Genomic DNA, 22456 nt, shown 5'->3' with positions numbered 1-22456 from the left:
GGGCATGATTTGTTCCATGACAAGTCATACAACATCCAACCCAAAACACTGTGAGGGAGCAAGAGGATGAGTTGGGGAGACATTTTTGACAAACATCAGGTTGTAAATCAAGATATCAAAGGCTACACTACAAACCAATGGCCCGTAAAATCGCCATAGGGATGCACAGAAAATGTACTGTGGCTAACCCGCTGCAAGAACTCACTAGCCTCCATTTAAAATAATACAATAGTACATTCGCAAATTGACATGGCTACCAGAGCAAACAACAGAATTGAAAACATTAAATAAAGAAAGAAAATGGATTCAAAAATACAATGAAAAGAGGGTGTGGGTGGAAAGAGAGGAATCGTGGGAATGCAAGATTGCACCTCCCTCAGGCAATCGAATTATCCTATGGGCTGATGGTTCCTCCTTATGCGTCGGCTGACATTTTCCTGTAACCCCATCCCGAGTAATGCTATGTGATGTGTGTGACTGGCTTCTGCCACGGCCCTGAGAGGCCATGGAACCCCAGGGCCATTTGCTTTTGGCCTGCAGCATCCTGGGAATTGTTTATTTTAGTTCTGTCTGCTCCTTTTTGCCTCTCATTTTGCTTTCTCCTTCCTCATCTCTCCTGTTCTCTCTGTTTCTTTTCCTGGCCCAGTGGTGTCTACTTTCAATTAGAAGAGGATGCACTTGTATTCTTCTGTGAGACAAAACCCCTGACAGGTGACTCTTGAGGGGTAACTCAAAACCATGCCTTTAGTCCCTCCACACAAACTGTTAGTATTCCAGCACCTTTCACAGGACACAAAGGTAAAAAAAAAAACTACCAAAGCTGTCGGTGGTATCTGTTACTCAACTGTATATGTTGCTCTGTGTGATGATGATAAGGGGGGAGGGTGTGTTCATGAAAAAAAACAGTTGAAAATCAAGATGTGCTGTGTTGTGCATGTGTGTGTGGTGTGTGTGAGAGAGAGAGAGAGAGAGAGTAAGAGAGGGAATGAGAGAGAGGGAGAGAGAGAGAGAGAGAAAAAAGAGATTTAAGGACAGAGCAGATGAGATGTGTGATATGAGATAATAGAATGATATTCAAAATGTATCCCTGGAGCAAGAAGTTTAAAAAGAACATTAAAAGAGAACATATTTTGATCGCTTATGGATATGTAAGCCAGCACACCAATATGCCCAAACTTTACTTCATACTGCTGCAGAGCCCTGAAGGGCATAAGTGGAGGCGGACCAATCCGCTATACACAAATAGTGTATGTGTGTAACTGTCGACATGTGACAAGCAGAAAAGGGACAGTGTTGAGAGCGTAGCCTTTTATGACCCAACACACTTTGACAGCTTGGCCATCGCTTGAGGACACAAGCAATGTTGCTTTTTCATCTGACAATTTTAAGCAAAACAACTCTCCCTCGATGGATTCAATTGTTCAGAGAGCCTTTGTGGCTGTGTGTTAAAGCACAGAGACAAAAACATGTCAGTGGCCCATAGATTCTGCTCGCTGTTAGCCAGAGGAGTCATACTGTCAATCCATAAGACAAAAAGTGAGATGAAAGTGAAAGTGATCTGATGAGGATGCTGCTTTTATGCAACACTGCGCTCTGCTGGTAGAAGGTGATAAAACCTTGAGTAATTCAGCAGCAGGAGCGAGACAGTCTTAATGGAAGACTAATGTAACCTTAGTTCCCCAGGGATGGAAATGTCTGTGTGCTTTTACCCTTGAAGCGGTTGCTTTATTTGGACCTAAGGACATTCTGCACTGACAAAATTTAAGCATCCCAGGAGGAGCATACTTTGAAATATGGCCACAGGGTGGCACATTAGAATGACAAAAATGTAGCTCCTCAAAGTGAAATCTGCATGTGACTTCAAATCAGCTACATAGAAGTGTTAGAAGAGGGTCAGACTGTTGGTGTAAGATACAGCCAAATGCTAAAAACAGATGTGAATACATGCAATGTTTCTTTTCAGTGTTTGTTCTATATTAACTACAACATGAGAACACACTTTGCCTAAAGAGTATGTGCATGACAGATCAAGAGAAAAAGAGATGTGGGCACTGTTTTTAAAAAAAATCTGTTGTGTGTTCACATTAATACAGTGTTTGCTGTGTGTATGTGCAATTGGCCTGTAAGCTCTGTGTGTGTGTGCATACAAACAATGCACTCAGTCGACAGCCCGCAGCAGTGTGCATTCTTGCTTGGAGAGTACATGTCCTCGGGCCTTGTTCCTCCGTCGATGACCTCTGGTGAAGCCATTATTTTCTGCATTAATGATGAGCAGCAGCCAGCGATGAGAGAGATGGACTTTGTCCTGAGGCACCGTAGCGCTGATTATGGGCAACAACAATGCTGGCAAAAAAAAAAAAAAAAAAGAAAGAAAAAAGAAAACTCTTCCCACAAGCAGTTCAAAAAACTAGGAGTCTTAGCGGCAGCGCCAAATAAGCTGCTCCAGCTCTATTGACAAGATGGATCAGATAACCTCTGTAGCTACAGGATTATCCACAATAAACTTTATTAAACTTTACCTATAGCTTTTTTTGTCATCCTGTGAATTCAGCCCCTATGCCTGCAGTTCAAAAGAGACTGTGACGGCAAATGATTTTTAGCAACTCTAACTTGAAACACATGAGTTTGTGGCAATTACCGTATGGACAAATCAGCTGAGAGTTAGTCATACAAACCCTACTTTTATGTCCGCCTTGAATTTAATGACATTATATGGGAAGTAATATCAGAAGCTTAATTGATCCTCTGACATCAGCCCGAACACCAACCTTTAAGACTCACAAACAAGACAAATTGCAGACAAAGTGCAATTGCTCTAGTCAAGGCAGCCGGGGCACCCACTCAGGAAATCCTGGCTTGGGGAGATGACTCTAAATGAAGGACTTTACCATTCACCATTATGTCTTTGGTGAGAGTCAGAGGGAACCCCCGGGGCTCTTCAGCACAGCACGGCACAACTTTTCAAAGGGCTCCAGATTAAAGTCACTGAAAGTTCCCACTGGGGTCTGAGGCCAGGATCCCATTAAGCAGCCCTACCACACCGCCGGCCATAATTGTGTCGTTGAGAATTCAGAGCAGCGGTTGCTTGATAAGCGAATTTAGGGTGAAATAAAAAAGGAAAGGCAAAAAGGGGTCTCGCTGGGCCACCATTAGACACTTCATTCGCTCATCACTAATTTGTTTTAAATGACTGAGGGAGAGGTGAGGACTTTATAAAGCAATCAGAGATACCTTGCCGCCGCCCCCCCCTCCCCAATTCTAGGTCTGTGTGACAAAATGCTGATAAATGAAAACCATTGCACTTTATAGCCACACACTATACAGCCTCTGGTGGTGTTTTAAACTGCGGTTATCTTTATCACAGTACTTGCTTTGCAGTAGGATAATCGATAAAACGCTGTTTTTTCAAGTCTCTCTGCCCTTATGTTTAAGAAACTAGTCAGTTCACCACTAGCAAAGACAAAATTACTGTCTTATACACACACACACACACACACACTATAACTTTGCACATGCTAAAAACACAACATCTGAATGGCCCCGAAAACCATTGGACACAACTGACTAGTTATAAAAAGGAGTAAAGACATGTTATAAACAAGTCAGCTTTAATTGAGTATTTAGTTTCATAGGGTCTGAATGTCACAAACAGTTTAATCCAACATTTGAGATTGATCACTATCAGAGCCGTCTGATGAATTATATAAAAACATCTTGTAAGCGTAGTTTAAGATCTAAATTTTAACTCGAGATCTCTGCTTTTGCTTTTAAACATCAGCTAACTTAACAGCTAGAAGTAAAGAATCTTACTATTCTTTGCAAATGGTACAGTATCAGTCAAAGCTGTGCTCAAAACATTTGAACAACAGATCTCAAGTTAAGATTTAGTTCTTTACAATGACAGAAATGAAGAGAGCAAACCCTCCGACACTTAATATTTGGAACCGAAATATGCTATTGTTATCCAAGTGCAATACAGGAAAAAAAAAAAAATCTTGGTTAACTATTTCAAGTGGATTTTTTCTGCTTCTTCTTCTCTGCCTCTTCCTCTTTTTCCTTCTCAATCTCAGCCACCAGAGTCTCAATTTCCTTGGATTCCAAAATCTACAAACAGCCAAGAAAAGCAATTATTAGCCTGTACACAAAAGGTAAAATAACATACAAGATATGAACATAATTTGCAGCAAATCACCTTCAGTGGCTGATTCCGTCTGATAACAGCAAGTTCGATATTTTTGCCTCCTGACTGGACAACCTGTGATGAAACAAACAATAAAAGTGACAAATCCCAATATATGAGCATATATTAATTACTGTAGCCTCTGACTCAGCTTCATGTTGAGAGGCTGTGAGACGAGAGTGATTTGGGAGTACTTAATTGCATTTAAATAATTTGAAGAGTCCGTGACTATGGGAATAATTCAGCAATACGTTGCTTCAACAGCTTATTAACTGTTCAAGGGCCAATTTATCACCGGATGTAACAAATACACAAACAAAGCAAGATTTCACAATGTTCTCTTGTTTTGCCTGAGCTAAAGCACCATGCTCATGATGCATGAAAACCCAGCAATTACGGCAAAGCACTTTTACATCTGGCAACAGCTCTATGTAAGAAGGCATTTTAAAGTATTGCAGTATGGCAGTGGGGGTAACTATTGTGAAGCAATTTAGTAGTATATGGTATATAGTTAGTCATATAGTATTTGTTTTTTTCAATGTATGTAGCTAATGACAATGTGTGTGAATTATTCAATAAGTAAGTCACTACAAAAACTAAATGTGACCTTACCTCGAGCAAAGCTTTGATAGCCAACTTGATTGCCTCATTGTCCCCAGCAATGGCTTCATCTGTGTAATTCTTCTCCAGGAACTCCCTCACGGTTTTTGCGCTGCGGCCGATTGCATTTGCCTGGATTTTTTCACAGGATAACAAAAAAATTTCTATTAATAATCAAATATACAGTGACGGGGTTCTTGTTGAGCAAGTATAACAAGAAAACAAAATTGTGCACGGAAACTGAACTCACTCACCTTCCAGGCATGGTAGGTTCCTGACGGGTCTGTCTGGTACAGCCTGGGAGTCCCATCGTAGTCAAAGCCAACAATAAGTGCCGAGATGCCAAATGGCCTGCGCCCATTGCTTTGAGTGTAGCGCTACAAATATGACAAATATACAGAATGATGTAAATTGACATTCTCACAAATTCTTATGGGAAATAGAATATTACATAGCAAAAGCCGAAACAAAAAATTAATGGTAAAAAGTTTAAGTACCTGTTTCAGGGTAGCTATGTAGCGTGTGATGTATTCCACTGTGACTGGATCCTCAACAGTTAGCCTGTGGCTCTGGCACTCAACCCGAGCTCTATTTATCACTATACGGGCATCTGCTGTCAGACCTTAAAAACATGCATGAAATGATGTGGTTATGCTACATACTGCCAAAATATGAAATGTAAGTAACAAAAACATGTGGTATAAATATCTGTAATGACACAGTGTGACCAAGTGATCTTGGTCCTCTCTGCCACGTTACATACTAAATGTATTATTCATTACTAAAAAAAGTTTTGATGTATGAGGTACCTGCGAACGCCATGCAGACATGCTCGTCCAGGGCACATATCTTGCGGACAGTCCTCTCCTCCTGCAACTTTGCCACGGATTTCTTCTCAACACCAAGAACGACAATGTCTTTGCCTCTGATTCCCACCTGCACAGAAGAAAAAACATCTAAATCAAATTCTAAAAAGAGTCAAAAGACAAAAGTCCTGAGGGTTTAAAGATTTTTTTTTAAAAATAAGGGAATTTTGATGGCTACCTTCCACGTCTAATACACTTATTGCAGTCAGGTCAGAGATTTGTATCCAAGTTCATTCAACAAAGTTTCTCTGCCGTTAATCAGATTATTGTCAAATAAACTCTGAACCACTGGTTGTTTGTTACATTTTAGGGGTTTGAAAGGTTAATGGTAAAAAAGGAGGCAGGTTTTGATGGATGCAATCCAAAAGTAATATGCAAGTCCTCCTGAACTTCCCATCTATACAAGCTCACAATTTACAGTACTACTGATATTGTAATCCAGATAGATGCAACCACAGTGGCTTAATAAATATAAGACGATCTTAGAGTTAATCACAGAGTACAACTCAACTTTGTTCCCCACAGAACAAAGAAATATAGTTTCTGTGAACTGGCGTTAGCTACTCAACAGGATCTCATTGAAACTGAAACTATTGTGAGAGTGACACAGCGACAAAATGCTTGCTAGTGATGCGCTTAATTTTTAAGTAACTATCGTTGTTGCATTGTATGTGGAAGTTATAGATTAGCAGTCCAACAAGGTGGTAAAAATTCAAAACACTTGAGCTCAACAGATGGTTTTAAAGAAGAATATTAGCAAAATACAAGAATAAACAGACTGCCTGCTAGTCGCTAGCTTAGCTGCTGTGCTAACTGGCGTTTGCTAACATTAGCTTTAGCATTAGTTTGATTTTAGGACTTACCGCTGTGGATCCTTTCTTTACTGCTTCTTGTGCATACTCTACTTGAAAGAGGTGACCATCGGGGGAAAAGACAGTAATAGCTCTGTCATATCGTGCCGCCATTGCACTTGCACTACGCGTACAAACACAAGAAAAGGTGAGATTTCAACCAAATGATTCAGCTAGTTAGCTAGCGATGAGTGTGAAGCCGCCGTGTGATGAAAACAGCGACTGCGCATAACCTCTGAACTGGGACCATACCAAAAGTAGGGGCCGCCAGAGTGAAGTTGGAATTTAAAAAAATAAGTAGAGTACACCACATTTGACCGATGCGAAACAAATATTCTCTGTGTTTGTAAATTACAACAAAAAGCAGCTCAAGTTAAATATTTAAATAACAAATTTCATTTCGCGATGGTTTGTCAATGTGGAATGAGGGTAAATTGTAGGTGAACTTCAGCACATAAAACTACGACTGATGAACATCGTTATCAGTTATAATGCCCTAAATGCGCAAGCGCTATCATTATTTATAAGGTTATTAACATTTTATTTAAAAAATATAAATAGTAAGGCGCCGACTCTGTTTCCCCTTTTTGTTGGGCAAGTCCATTTCCCGTGGCATTTAGACTAGAGCTAGACTGTTCCATTACCTGAAAAATGGAGGTAAATGTAATTCAATTAAGCCAAAATATGACTGTATCTAAATATATATTTATATGTGTTGACATATTGTAACGTATCTGAAATAAACTTGGACGTCGCGTATCCCTGTGTAATCAAAATAAACAATAATCATCGAATACGTTTTCAGATGTGCCGAATCACCCCTAAAACGGACCACTGCATTACGAAATCGCGTCCTATTCTGAACTGTTTGATCTGAGTTCTACCGATTTGTTAAATGTGTTAGCTACTTTTGGATTTTATGCTCTAGTTCACTTTCATTTCATAGAGTATCACCATGTCGGTGGCGTTTGCACCTCACAGGCAGCGTGGGAAGGGTGATATAACACCCGCTGGAATACAAAAGGTAATTCATCTTTTTTAGCGCGTCTCAGAATGGAGGCTGTGATATCAGATGCTGCTAGCCGTTGAGCTAATCCATGTAGCAGTGCCCATCCGAGACGGACCGTGATTAGATCGGGAACAATTCTGCAGGGTCAAAGCGCGGTGAATATGAACCTCTCTGGAATCACGATGCACATGTGGGCGACGGGTCTTAGGTCGATTTATCGGTCTAACGTATAATTTTATTTCATATGAATGGAGGCCTGCTGTTTTGTTAGCTAAGGACAGCTAGGTTAGCTAGCAGGACGCGTCTTTTGTTAGCTAGAAACGCACACTTACTTTAACAAAACCGCCCTCGATCCTCCTAGTTTGTTTTTTTAAATTTAACCACCAGCAAGCAAAGGACTAACCACACCAAATTACTCAGTATTACCAATTTTAAATTGTGTTAGCGCGCATAATATAAACACGTGATACATTCAAGTCTCTGCAATTACTTTTACAGTTACTTGACGAAAACAACCAGCTGATCCAGTGTATAATGGACTTCCAGAGTAAAGGCAAAACAGCAGAATGTTCACAGTAAGTTATAAAGAAATCATCTCTTGGCTGCATCACAGTCATTTCATTTCCACAGTAGCTCAAACCTTGTATTGATGACTCTCCTCTCACCTGCACAGGTATCAACAGATGCTGCATAGAAACTTAGTGTACCTGGCCACGATAGCAGACTCGAATCAGAACATGCAGTCTCTCCTCCCTGCTGTGAGTATCGGTCCTTGCTGTTTGGTTTGAGTGAGTGAAGTTTTTTTTTTTAACTGTGTGACTTCTCAGCCTCATAAGGTAATGTTCACTTCACCCATCAGTGTTGAGCTCTTTCATTAGCTGAAGGCCAATGCAAGACACTTGGGTATTGGTTTATGTAAGTAATCTGAAACAATACTCAAGAAACACAAGGAAGAGACCCTCTGATATTTGTCATTTCAAATCTACAATTACCCACACAGAATAATGTATAAAGACTGATATAAAGAGTTTGATTGAAAATATATAATCCTGTCTATATGTCAGATATATTCCATTTCACCAGTTTAGCTCATTAATAACAGTTTAGTTGTCTCAAGGAGTACTACTCAGCCCTTGAAAACAGGTGTGTGATGTTTTCTGTGGTTCTTAAGGGAGCTTTCCAAAGCCTGAAAAAAAATAACTTGATCCCAGTGGTGTCACAAAGGTTATCAAAAGTGTAGTATTCAGTGTTTTCGGAGCGTGACCCATACAATAGGTCAAAATTCTGGATATCTTTGCTTCTGCTGCACCAATGAGAGCATTCTGATTTTTAAATCTGTCCTGCGATTCTGCCAACTTTGTGGATATTGAATACAAAGTTTGTAAAAGCTACATATTTGGGTTTGCTTAGAAAGCCATTGCTTTTATAAGCATCACATCATCTCACACCACATGTAAAGCTGCTGTAGATCAGATTTAAGTTACTGTTAATTAATTTGATAATTAAATCATTAATTAATAGTGGCACGTGTTCAGTTTTTACATCTTTGTGCTTATAGGCTCTGTCCTTTCTCTTTTACATCTTTTTTTAGTCATTGATGGTCCTTTCAGAACAGTTTATTCAATTATTATGTGACAAAAGAATTGCAAATATACAATATATTTTAAAGACTGTTATCTTTTATTGATTAAGGTACATCACAGTTATACTTGATTTGTGACATTTTGTACAGAGGTCTTGGCTTTAATCTGAGTTTTTTTCTTTTGAGAGGTTCAGACTCAGATGTGTTTCTAGCCAGCTGATGTGTGTTTTTGTGTCTTATGTTGTGTGCCTGCAGCCGCCCACTCAAAACATGTCCATGGGCCCTGGTGGGATGAACCAAAGCGGACCCCCCCCTCAGCCTCCTCACGGTCATAACATGCCCACTGAGGGTATGGTCAGCGGTGGCCCCCCAGCCCCACACATGCAGAATCAGATGAATGGACAGATGCCTGGTAAGTGGACCCCCCCCTCCAAACTTCCCTCCCTCGTGTTTCTCTTTTTTCTTTCCCCTTCTTTTTTTCTCAGTCCCTGTCTCACTTGAGTTGCTTAGCAACACCACAGAACTGTGAAGGAGGTTGCTCTGCTGAAGGATGATGTCACCCATTTGCCAGCTCTGGTGATCTTGGACTTGTACTCTGTTTGATTATGGTTGTCTCTCCACTCCATTTTGTTTTTTTATGGCAAATTTATCACATTATAATTTGTATTTCATCATGTTCCAAAATAAGTTTAAGAGTTAAGACTTTTTTTGTATTAAAATGCAGTGATTGCTGTACCACACTGATTATGAATTCTAAAGAGTAAAAGTCCATAAAGCACATTAGAAATCAGAAAATGTTGCTACCATCAAGATGCTTTTCCACTTTCTTGGTAGTGTTCACTTAAGCGGTGCCATGTTAAGCCTTTCTGTTTTTCTGGGTTTCTATTGAAATCTCACATCAAGGAATCAAACATTCTGGCCGACCACATTATGGTTCTACTCATAAGCTGGGCCTGCTCAAATCTGAAATACTCAATATGTCTGTGTAATTTTGTCAAAGTACAGAATTTTAAACTTCTGTACAATACTAGTACAAAAAATGCTACTTAATGCCACTGCAAAAAAAAGTAAGTAAGTATTGTATTCCATACAAAATGGAATTTTTAATTTTTTTTTTACACAGTGCTGGTGCAGAAAATGTAACTGACACGTACTAGCACGTTTATAATGAATAGTAATACAGGGGAATCAATGGAACTGTGGCCTGCTTTTGATGGTCTGTGTGATCAACGAAAAGCCCCAAACACACACACTCATGCTAGAATCACACATCAGATGTTTGCCATGATAACTAACCAATGCGCAGGTTAGTCAGCTAACTTTAGCCATTCCCTTGCCATTAACATTAACGATAGCGTATAATGTTTCTGTGGCTCACTCGGGCAAAAGTTTCTGAGCTCATCAGCAGTGCATTACAGCATCATAAGCCACTTGTTTCTTGTAACTTATTAAATTTAGCACTGGTAAAGTAACAGTAGAAGTCTAAAGACTAAGAAATGAAAGAACAGATTAAAACTGACAAACAAGTAGGGAGACTGATAAAGAGCAGCTATCGATCTGAAACTGAAATCGCGGTGGGCGTGTTTTCTTCCTGGTTTCAATACTGTTGAATATATAATTAATGGAGATTGTAATGTTTTAAACAAGTGGTAACAAAAAGTATAGCTGTATCCATACTTTTGAAAATCTTAAAATAATCTTAATTTGTCTTGACAGGTTGCTCACTAGTGATACGTGACAAAAGACAACTGGTTAATTCTTCATTGATAGAAGTCTGTATACATTTAAATTTGAAAGATTCAGTTGCTTTTTGTGGGTAGAAAAATAATATTTCAAGACGGAAATTAATGAAAAGAAGATACAAACACAAGTGAGCTGGTTAGACAGACGTGCAATTGATTTAATACAGTTGAACCACAAACCTCCTTAACACACATCAAGGTAATTTATTCTTCATATGTCACTGATGCATTGAAACACAGCCTCACGCTCCAGTTGTTCACAGAGCAGAAGAGTGCTCGTATCTCAATGTGAAAGAAATTGCACAAAGGTGTGTATACTAAATATTTATGGCGTTTCTCAAAGAGAGTCATGAATCATCTCTCCTGTTGTGTTCCAGGGCCTAATCACATGCCCATGCAAGGTCCGGGTCCAGGCCCCAACCAGCCCCCAAACATGCCCAGTGGCTCTATGAATATGCCCCCCAGCAGCCATGGCTCGATGGGTGGTTACAATCACACCGTCCCTTCTTCCCAGGGCATACCAGCTCAGAGCCAAATGAACATGACCCAGGGCCAGCCCATGGGAAACTATGGGCCTCGGCCAAACATGAACATGCAGCCCAATCAAGGTAAAAAAAAAAAAAAAACTCATTTGTTAGTTTCTACTTGACTGTGTTGATTTCCAATGCCGAATCACCTGTTATACTGGTGCTTGTTGCATATTATTCACCTGCATTTGATAAGCGATACTCTGCTGGGTTTTCTGCCTAGTACAGCTGGAGTGTCAACTTTCTTGTCTGTATATCACAGGCCCCATGATGCACCAGCAGCCTCCCACTCAGCAGTATAACATGCCTCCTGGTGGTGGCGGACAGCACTATCAAGGACAGCAGAATCCAATGGGCATGATGGGCCAGGTCAGCCAAGGGAACCATGTCATGGGACAGAGGCCAATGCCACCCTACAGACCCCCACAGCAAGGTATACTGCTCAGAGTGTGTCTGTTAAGTGTGCAAGTTGTGAGTGTTGGCCTTTCTTCTACCTAACCCACCCTCCTGGATTTCCTACTCTTGTTCCTCTCAATTCCTCCATTTCCACCGTAGCTCACAGACATCTTGATGACTAAACATGTAACCTAAAGCCTCCAATCATAAAATTAGCCAAGTGACCAAAGGAAAGCTTTCTAACAAGAACTAGCGGCAAGGAATCCATCCTCTCAACTCTTCCCCTCACACAACCGATCCAACAACACCTTGAATCTACTTGTGTGTATGTTGTGTGTATGTGTATGTAGGACCCCCTCAGCAGTACCCAGGGCAGGAAGACTACTATGGGGACCAGTACAGTCACGCAGGACAGGGAGCCTCAGAAGGTAGGAGAACCCTCCAGTCACTTGGAGAAAACCACCCAAAACTGAACCCAGGATTTGTGTTAAAACACAAATGATGCAAAGAGACTGCGACAAAACTAAAATTTCAGTTTCTTCATTTTCTGGGAAATCAAAGTGACTTTGGGCTCTAACAAAGAAAAAATATGACACCTAATTTTGAGGAAACCTCCACAAGCCAGAGTGCACCCTGTTTCGAAAGGTGATTCAGTCCACGGGCAAGTTAGCACCCTCTCGGGCTTGTAAAGCCACCCCCCAAGTCGTGGCTGGTGCTCCACATGTTGATGTGAAAGAAAAGTCAGGGGCAGAGTCTGGTGTGAGTCTTGACATTCACAGCTGCATTTAAAGTAAAATATTAATGCTTCAGCCTCTCATTAAAAAGAACACATGGCATGCTACGTGTTTGCATATTTGGAGTAGAAGCCAGAATACTCGTAATCTTTAAGTGCGTCTCAGTGTGCCGATCTGTAATGATGTGAAGCGAACTGCCACTCCTAGTAAATATCCAGGTTTTATTAATAAAGCAAATAATCCTTATGAAGTGTTTCTTAAACTGACTGTTTTGGTGAAATATGCTCCCACTGCATTGCTCTCGAAACGTAACACTTCTTATACTGCAGATGTTCTCCATCTTGGTGTGTTAAGGGACGTTATTATTACATTAGCAGCCACACTGAAAGACTATTGATCCACAATAAACATCTCCTTCTCTATCTTTGTCCAATTAACATTTACTTATTTGTTGTTTGTTTTCTCTACTGACTACACTTTTTTTTTCCTTTTGACCTTTCAAACATGACTCCTTTCCCTTTTTGAAGTAAAGACAAAAAAAAAAACCAAAAGCACGAGTTGTTGAAAAATGGCTTTCATATTTTCCCACTGAGATCTTAACTTAAAGCGCCAGGCATTACCTGAGTAAATTAATGATATTTGCTTCAATTCATTTTATGTCCTTGTATTGAGCTGATGCAGGTCATAGTAATTAGTTTAAGTCCTGATCAAGATATTGTTAGGCCTTTTATGAGAATTCCTCACAACATTGCTATCATGGAAGGGATCTTTATACCTTCTCCTAAGTGTGCTCATGAAAATAATTGCATGGGTTTGTTTAGTTCCTTTAGTCTTTTTTAAATTTTTGGATGCCTCTTTAAGCTAGCATTTGGGTTCAAAAATAGTGTCTGAAATTTGAATATGTAAATACTTAATATCTTATCCAGCTTTGTTTTTATACATTGCTTGATGCTTTAACCACTTTTATTTGAATGTTTTACTGCCACTATGTCTATCATTTACTGTTGGACAGTGTCTAATGATTAGACTCTTGCTAATAGTAGCCGATGACATAATGCTGCATTGTTTTTTAATGGCTGTATATGCCAGCTAATGTCATGTTGTAAGTGGAGGTGCATAATCTGGGATTGATGATGGGAAAAATTGATTTCATGAGTGATGGCATAGAAAAAAGACCCTTATTCAATGTCTGCTTTGCTGTTGCGCTGTAGTTGTCAACATGTTGCTCACATTGCCTGCTGTTACCCCCTGAAGGTAATGCCCAGTATGGCCAACAGCAGGAAGCATACCAGCAAGGGCCTCCCCAGCAGCAGGGCTACCCTCCACAGCAGCAGTACCCAGGTCAACAAGGCTACCCACCTCAGCAGCAGGGTTATGGTGAGTTACCTTCTCTCGAATAGGGCCACATCTTTCTCCTGTAGGAGGCACTATCAGCTAGCTTTTTTTTTTTTTTAGCTGTTGAATAATAATTCCTCCTGAGTGAGATGCTGGTTACTGCCCCTTGGAAATGTAACGGTGCCAAATGCATGTCAAGACATCATCAAGAGCAAGGAATTAAAGGACCACCTTAATGAATGGTTAGGGGATTGGTGGAAGAGAAATTTAATCAGTAGTGGTGGCTGGCACCACATTAGCATTTCTCCTGGTACTCCAGTTTGATATGACACACTTCTGAGGGAGTGGGAGAGGAGATTTTGCTGATGGGTAGAGACATTGGGCAAAGTGTGTGTAGACTGCCAGCCAAACATTTTGAAACCTCGGAATTTAGGATTTTGGATAAATAGTTAGGCAATGTGTTGATTGTAAATGTCCTAAAGTGACAAACAACTACCAAACGTATTCAAGAATAGGTGTAAGTTAAGTGATAGTAGACAATAAATGTTCAGGAAATGGCCTGACGCTATCAATCGTTGCAACATTCAGTGATCGTGGTGCTCCTGACAGAAAAGGCAATCTAACGTACAAAGAAAAAACCCTATTTGAACAAAAGTCTGGGACACTTAAGTTAGAACACTTAATTGACTTCTACTTATTCTGTGCGTATATTTCCATATTTCTTAAGATTATTCACAATGATCGCGTGGCTTTGGGGTTTAACCGTTTAACCAAAATGAATTAAGTAAAGGACGTTTAAAACCGATTCCACATGCAATTTAAGTATTTAGGCTCCTGCAGCTCTTTGGTCGTCTTCCTCCTCATCCCATTTTTCAGTGGAACTTTCCATCACTCACGCCCTGTCTGAGCCAGAACTCATGTTAGTAATGAGCTAGCAGAGAGGCAGAGGCTGTGAGGTGAGATCCATCTGGCACGCACACACGCCTTCTCTCGCAGGCCCCCACAAGGTTATGCTCAACAGCATAAGGCATTATGAGCGCCTAACGATGCTGCGTGGGCCTCATTTGACTTCAGCCCCAGTCAAGCTTTGCTCGGTCCTTCACAGCACCTGCATAGATGGCTACAGTGTACGGGGGATGATGAAGTGATTTTCTTTCCCCCTTTTTTTTTAATGAAGTCTGCTCCTCTAATGAAGACCAACAGAATCTCCTTGATGTCTCCTTGCATTAGGGAACCACTGGCCGGCTCCAACCTGACTCGCTCATTCTCATTCATTACTGACTCAGGCGTTGTGGAGGCAGCCTAAACAAATGGGCCTGACACATCCACCATCCTGTCTTTGTCATCCATCAGCTTTTTTATTGCAGCCCATTAGTGATGGTAAACTAACAGGGATTCCCTAGAGTTCTCAGAGTAACAAGTAGGAAATGGTAATGGTTAATGAGCAAAACTTGGGCTGTTTTGACACAGGGCTCCTTTGTTTGACTCCAAACCTGAGTTAGATCATCCCATGTCTTTCTAAGCAGGTCATACACCGAAAGATTGCATTGCAGTAAAAGGAAAAAGTGTTCACTCTTAAAATTTTATCAAGTTTGGTTTGAATGTGCTCATATATTAGTATGGTACTTTACCTGCCATTTTTTGAAATACCATTAACATTGGTATTATTGCATGCTGATGATTAAAGGTTAGAAGTCGAGTAACTTGTAAATAACTATTTGCCTCAGAGACCCTTTATAATCAGTACAGTGTAAGACTAAGGCGAATAAGGAAAAACTCAGAACAGAACAGAGCAACAAAAATCGGTGTATACAAATAATGATGACAGCATTGCAGATAAATGAATGTTATAAAATGTATATGTTTAGAATGTGGATCCAGAAGGACACTGAACAACCCCATGAGCTGCCAAACTGCTGGAAAGTTTGCAGTTTATTCTCGTCTGCAGGATAAACATGGACTAAGTGCTAGAATGAAGAAATTCATTGAAATAAACCAAGACAAAGCACTAATTGAAAGTTAAGGTGGGGAAAAAATTAGCTTTAAGTTTGGTTATAAAGGCCCGAACAGAGTCAGATTGTCTGATGTCAGCAGGTAAAGGGACACGATGGGAAAACGTCCCTGCAGCCAGCTTTTTTTTTTTTTTTTTTTTTTTAACTCTGGGGACAGACAGGAGTCCTGTGTAGTGCCATAGTGTGTCAGGTATAATGAGGTCAGACTGCTATGAAGGGGCAAGCCCATTTACAGTTTTGGAAGTCATCAGAAGCACCTTACAGTATAGTCTGGCATCAAACTTGCTGATTTTAGTTTAAGGGACACTTTTCGACAGGGCTTTGTGTCATCACAACGTGGCTAGTATATGCAAATGTACAATGTTTAACTTGCCTCCATGTTGCCTGCACTCAGAGCTCCCTGCTCATCCGCCAGCAGAAGTTTTGTGTCATCCAGTGGAGTTTTGCCAGCTCTAGAGCTATCGTTTGAACTGCAGATGGTACTTCCACATATTTTGTATGCCTGCTGTAAGAAAACCTTTTCAATAATTTAATGTTGGAATCAAATATTCGAGGCTTCGCACATGAGGCAGTGCATGCTGGTGCATTCTTTGAGCAGAAGGGAACCCCTTTTTCTGTCTTCTAGTAGTAAATAATAAATAAAATAGTTCAGAAATACCTGATTAGAGAGTTTGTGTTGACTGTGCCCAAAAGCATTTTTTTGGGTTGTTTCAAGTTAACTCAAACAAGCATACATCATTTTAAATTGAGTTCTCAATTTTGGTCTCAGGTCCATCCCAAACTGGCCCAGGACAGTATCCCAACTATCCTCAGGGGCAGGGACAGCAGTACGGGGGTTATCGCCCTCCTCAGCCTGGACCCCCACAGGCCCAGCAGCAGCGCCCCTACGGCTATGACCAGGTGAGTATACCCACAACATTGGACAGTTGCAGAGACTTGTTTATACATTCGTCTTAGGTTGTCCTTTATTAGGTTTATTGCCAGACTTACTTAAACATTTTGTGTAGTGAGACCTGAGACCAATGTGAATGAAGTAAACATTAAAAGGTAGTATTTTATGCATGCTGTCATCATATTGGGGTTTAAATGTGTTCTTCCCAAAAGAGTGTATGTGCTACTATTGTCTTTCACTTGTTAATTTGAGTCTTATGTATCCTGGCTAAAATGGTATACCAATTAAGTGAAATATGAGGGCTTTAAGAGGATTCTTCCTTAAACTTGATGCTCTAATAGACTGCTCTAGTGTTTAAGGAGATCTATTTGTTGCCCTGTATTTCCTGTGGTCTAATGTGGGGACCACAGCTACACTTTGATATCTTTATCTTTGAATATTCAGGGGCACATGAGGAAATAAAGACCCGGGGATTTGAACCCCTGACTAGCTCTGTAAGAAGCAAAGGTAATGGTTGCTGTGAAGACCTCAACGTCCAATCTAGACGTTTGACCACCTAGCCTTAATTTGCATTTGTTATGTTTCTTCTGTCTCCCTTTTGTCTTTATCTTGCTTCCATCCTTTTTTCTTTTTCTGTTCCTTTTTTGTACTCTTATTTTGTTATTAACCAGGGGTCGAAATGTAAGTCACGAGGTCCAGAAACACAGCATGCTTAGTCTGCAGTAGAACAGCCAAAACATTAGTACTTTGGCTGTATCCTGAATCTTTTCAGTTTGCAACACTGGTGTTGATGACTTTTGTGCTCATGATAACACTCATATATATTTGAATTTAAAATGCAATGCATATCAGACTGTCAAATCATAGTTTGCCTCCAAATTTGTTTCCATTGTAGTTTCCATCAGAACCAATACTTCGACCCCTGTTTAGAAATGCATCAACTACTACTGTTCTTCCACTGAATTTGTCTCACTTGAAACTAGTGTCCACTGTTAAATAAGGATTATCGTCCTCAGCCATGCTGCTGCCCAAACCTGAGGTATCAAGATAGAATTTAGGGCTCACAAGTTGTGAGGCCGTGCTGCCACCTGCTGGTCAACACCAGCAAATGCAGTCATAAATCATGGTTTGCAGTATGATATGGTTGAAACCACTGATGTTTGTTTGCACCCTGTTTGTGAATACATGCTTTTACTCTGTATTTGTGAGAAGGTCGGTAACATGAAGCTGTCACGTTTCTCTCCACAGGGCCAGTATGGAAATTACCAGCAATGAGAGATGGTCACAGCATCCCACACAGCTCTGCTCTGATCTCTGTCTGAGCTTTGACCTCTGCTCAACTGCTAAGCAGACTTAAATGATGGTTGTAGCTCACTGTGTCATTCCCTCAGACACGAACATACAACACTCAAAAATACGAGATACGTTTTCCCCTCTGTTTGGGCTCATATCTTTGCCTATAAAAAAATGTGTTCTGTTTATCTTGTACATTGACTTGATAACGTCAAAGTCGATGACTCTTCCTCTGGTCCAGTATGTCTCAAAGCAGCAATGCCTTAAAAATGGAACTGCCTTATCCTTTAGCATTGCAGATTGTGAAACAGGCTAACAAAATTTTGGATATCAGAGATGATTTAAATGTACAGTTTCAATCTACTGTGGTGCATTGTTTCTCTATCCCTCAGCTCCTTGTTCATAAGAAGCAATAATGCCAGCAGTAGGGAAACGTGTGGGGGCTTGGAGATGAAATAATGCACCAGACAAACTTCCCGCTAGGCCATGGTACATGTCTTGATGTATGTGATGATGTAAAAATATATTTTATGCTTTTTAGATCAAGCTAACTTTGTATAAGACATTGGAAACTAGTACTAAAGCTGTGTTGTTTATTTCATGAAGTGTACGTGTCAATGTTTTTTTATGATCTTTATTGACGAGCCCATCCAGCACATTTTTTTTTTATTTCTTGTGTTGAATTGTATAACTATTCAATTGGGTCTGCTACTTCAGTGACATGGACACCGTGAATTCTTTGTGTAAAAAAAAAAAAAAAAAAAAAAAAAAAAAAAAGGAAAATGAATTAACATCCACAGAAATTGCTTGAAGGACAAATACAAACAGCGAAACCTGCAATTAGAAAATGTTACATGTCTGAAAACACATGAAACAATTGTATCCTGTGTTAAGCTCTGTATTGAAGTCTGAAAATATGTATCAAATATGCATCATGAATAGATTCTTTTATCCACATTACCTGACAGACTAATGGCCAATGGCTTTCATTTGACTTATGTGCCCAGAGAGGTGATATGTAGCAGATTCCACTGCAAACTGTAAGTTAATTCTCTCTGGAGGCTTTTCTTTCTATACAAGCACCTCAATCTTGTCCATTGACTGCAAACTGGTGAATGGGAAAGATCAAAGTTGGTATATTACATATTTACGACAAGTACTTTGTTTTGTTAGTCTTGACAATGCTGGAATCTCCTTTTTCCCTTTTTGAATAAACGTCTTAGTTGATGTCATTCAAATAGTGTTGTGTGTGAATAATAAAGATTGTTACTGTCAAATATGTAACATAAGATGTGAAAATAATGTTCTGAAATGGATTCCTTAATTTCACAGTAAAGACTGGTTGTGCAGTTTTATATCACTGGCTTGATATCTGTTTTATGGTGCATACTTTATTGATCCCATATGTACAGCAGCAGAAAGAAGAGGACTTCATTGCCCTCTGATATTGTTTATATGGCTGTTTTAATATTTTGCATTCTGCACCCCATCCAAGTGGTCACATTTGTGTCATGGCAATGTATAACTGTACATTACAATAAATTGGAAGAATCTTTAATATATTTTGACGTGTGTTCTTTATAGCATTTGACCTTTTACTGACGTGCTATTAATTACTACAAAAGTACAAAATCATTCATCGTTACGACAACATAAACAAGACGTGCACTATTGGTGCCGTCATAATGTGACAGTATGATATAATTGTTTTGTCTTCATCTGCTTTCTGGTAATCGGTTTCCAACTGATAATGACCCTGCACCGCTCAGCAGCATGTCTGCTTTGTCCAGATGCATCCAGAGAGGTCCAGAGCACATTTACACCCAAAATTACCTTCCGTGTCCCTCTTTCCCCTTCTGCTCCCTCCAGCGAGGGAGAGGGACTACCTGTCACATTGGGGGGAGTAATACAGATGGTACACCAGATGTGTGGCCGAAGCACGTGATGGGAGAGTGGTGTTGGTGTTAAGAGGGCCACAGACTGCCTGGGTTGCCTTGGTGCCGATGATGAGTGTTTAGGTGTGTAAATGTGGGTGAGTGCTGCAGAAGTGTTGGAAGAAATAAGGAAGTGGGAACTTTTGGAGTGTGCCTACGTACAAAATTTATATGTGAGTTTGTGTAGCCTTGCTCAGGTTTAGTGGCATCTCCTAGTCACCCCACCATCCTGCTGCTCCACAGCTGGCCGCCCCACCCTTCCCAGCTGCCACTGGGGCTCCCCCCGGCCCCTCCGCTTGGCAGAGTTGGCGTTTTGGGCGCTCCCCCACCAGTCCTCCCTGGCAGCTGCTGCCCTCAGCTGCGCTCTCGCAGACGGTATTGGGGTCGGACAAAGTCACTCCTCCTGTGACTGTGTCTGGGGCCGGTGGGGGTAGGATGAAGAGGTGGCAAGGAGAGTCTTACCTTCTATGAAAGATTTCCTTTAAATGCTCAGGAATTAAAATTGATGGGCGCATAACTAAAAGCGAGGCAGTGGAGGAATTCTGGCCGAGTTTGAATACTTTTATAATGACCAACCTAAGTCAGTCAATATTACAAAGTGTGGTCTTTTACAAAAGATGTCTTCAGCTGTGTAGCTCTAAATGAGTTATTAAGAAAGCTACAAGCCAGCATTAGTCTATGCATGTTCTATGATGGTAAGGCAAAAAGTGAAGTGGCAACATCATTTAAGAGGATGATTATCTTGTTCAATATTTTGATAATTATAATTCAGGGCACCTTTCAGAGGAGGCTCCTAACCACTGAGGGGAAAATGACATTGTGATCATAGCTGGCAGGCAAGATGTGATTTCTCTCTCTCTCTCTACTAACTCTCCCTTCTTTCACTCTCTCTCATACCCACACTCTCAGTGTGACAGAAAGTCTATGGGGAGGTATAAGAGGTAGTTATGGGGGGAATGCAGCAGCCTCCACAGTTTAATTGGAGATGTGTCACACTAAATAAATGGTGCAAAAACAAGCGCTGACTGGAGGCTTGAGGGAGGGGCCCTGGGGATGCAGCCTGTTTTATTGGGCAGGAGCTTTGCACCGCTCCAGGGTGAAACTGGGCTATGCACTACTGAGATACTCTCCAACCACCAAACCACCAGGCCTCCCAAAGACTACTGTGGAGGAAAAGACAAAGGCATTCATTTCACTCCATAGAAAAGCATCTGAGTGGTGCTGAGCAGGTGTGGGTGCTCTTGGAGACCCGATTGTTCCTCCGCCAATAAAGAGCATATCATTGCCATCATCTGCAATTTCAATTTCCGCACGCTTGCGAACAGATCTATAATTATAAAATCTTGAGCAAGCGCAGTCTGCCTCACTTGCTCCTAGATCTTATATTATGTCAATTTGTATTTTGAGAAGACTGCAGCCAACAGCCTCCAGCCAATCCCATTTACCTGTGTAATCCATACATGACCTCGAAGTTACCAGGAGAATGTGTTTTCCAATAATCTATCAGTGTTGGCATAAGTGTTGTCTCGCTTTGTTCATGAATTGTGTGTGTGTGTGTGTGTGTGTGTGTGTGTGCGTGCGTGTGCGTGTGTGTGTGTGTGCACGCGCGCCCGGGCACCTTAGATTCCAGAGTTCATGGTATGAGTTTTGATTTACCTCTACAGTGTGCCGCAGTAATTGGATGTGACACCATTCTCCCTGCTCTCCCTGGGGGATATAACAGGAATCTGACTATTATGGCCCCAGTCATGAATATGTCACGACAGCTGCAAACAAAGGGCCGTGATTTGGATAAGACTCCTCTGTATGTTGTCTCTGCGCTGATATATGAGATAAATGCAGCAAGGGTAAATGAGTTTTCTGTAAAGCAATTTGCAGTGTTTACAAAGAATGATTAATTGCCATTGTTTGAAAAAAAAAAAAAAAAAAGAACTATGGTAGAGATGATGTTCAATATAACATGTTCATCTCTGTGCCTGCCAGATACATGCTAGCCTCACAGATATTTGTGTGAGCTATTATATCTAGTTTCAAAACAAGTGAAAAGACTTTTTGGACTTGACATACACAAACAGGGTGATCCCCTAGAAAGACATTGTTTTGCATGCATCTGATGTGCAGTGCTTTGTTTAAACCCCATCGTTTGTTGAGGGTTTAGCCATCAAATCAAATTGAGTGTGCTGTTTTGTATGTGTTCTAGCCTCATAAAAGTAGTCTCTGGGTGGAATAGCAGGTATGCTGATATCAGTATTCCCACAGCCTGCATAATTGCTGTAATTTGCTTTCCCTTTGGGTAATCTGTAAACATGGCTGTTTTGATGTTTTTGGCATCCTCCATTGGCTGAGCTCTCTACTCCTCCGGTGGAGCCCCCATCCCAGCCCAGGGTGACACAAATAGATCCTTCCCCAGAAGGCGCACGTAGTTCCACATGGGCACAATCAATACAGCCCAGTCGTCACTGGAACTGTGGCGGTATTAAAAGCACCCCGTGAGCTGGTTCTC

The 22456-nt window shown here is 40.8% G+C and overlaps 2 protein-coding genes across 4 annotated transcripts; one reads left to right on the top strand and one right to left on the bottom strand.

Annotated features, from left to right (window-relative positions):
- Positions 1-3591: 3591 nt before the first annotated feature.
- psma8 (proteasome 20S subunit alpha 8) lies at positions 3592-6708 on the bottom strand. The gene is made up of 7 exons (XM_070844642.1): positions 6510-6708; positions 5590-5716; positions 5278-5402; positions 5035-5157; positions 4793-4912; positions 4193-4255; positions 3592-4104 (listed from the first exon to the last, which is right to left on the bottom strand). The coding sequence occupies exons 1-7, from the start codon at positions 6609-6611 to the stop codon at positions 4009-4011; spliced, it is 756 nt and encodes a 251-aa protein (XP_070700743.1). The 5' UTR covers positions 6612-6708; the 3' UTR covers positions 3592-4008.
- A 617-nt stretch (positions 6709-7325) lies between these two features.
- ss18 (SS18 subunit of BAF chromatin remodeling complex) lies at positions 7326-19577 on the top strand. 3 transcript variants are annotated; one of them, XM_070845124.1, is made up of 11 exons: positions 7326-7521; positions 8005-8081; positions 8180-8264; positions 9344-9500; positions 11208-11438; positions 11620-11790; positions 12104-12181; positions 13742-13864; positions 16604-16734; positions 17171-17233; positions 17975-18077. In XM_070845124.1, exons 1-10 carry the CDS (start codon positions 7453-7455, stop codon positions 17186-17188), a joined length of 1140 nt encoding a protein of 379 aa, XP_070701225.1. In that variant the 5' UTR covers positions 7326-7452; the 3' UTR covers positions 17189-17233; positions 17975-18077. The 3 variants fall into 3 exon arrangements, with proteins under 3 accessions (XP_070701225.1, XP_070701224.1, XP_070701226.1); XM_070845123.1 differs by lacking the exon at positions 17171-17233 and having other exon boundaries at positions 17975-19577; XM_070845125.1 differs by lacking the exons at positions 12104-12181; positions 17171-17233 and having other exon boundaries at positions 7327-7521; positions 17975-19577.
- Positions 19578-22456: the final 2879 nt, after the last annotated feature.

The sequence above is a fragment of the Pempheris klunzingeri genome, chromosome 15 (assembly GCF_042242105.1).
Source record: "Pempheris klunzingeri isolate RE-2024b chromosome 15, fPemKlu1.hap1, whole genome shotgun sequence".
Lineage (NCBI taxonomy): Eukaryota > Metazoa > Chordata > Actinopteri > Acropomatiformes > Pempheridae > Pempheris > Pempheris klunzingeri.
The sequence above is the reverse complement of the archived record's forward strand: the minus strand, read 5'-3'. Positions and strand labels throughout refer to the sequence as shown.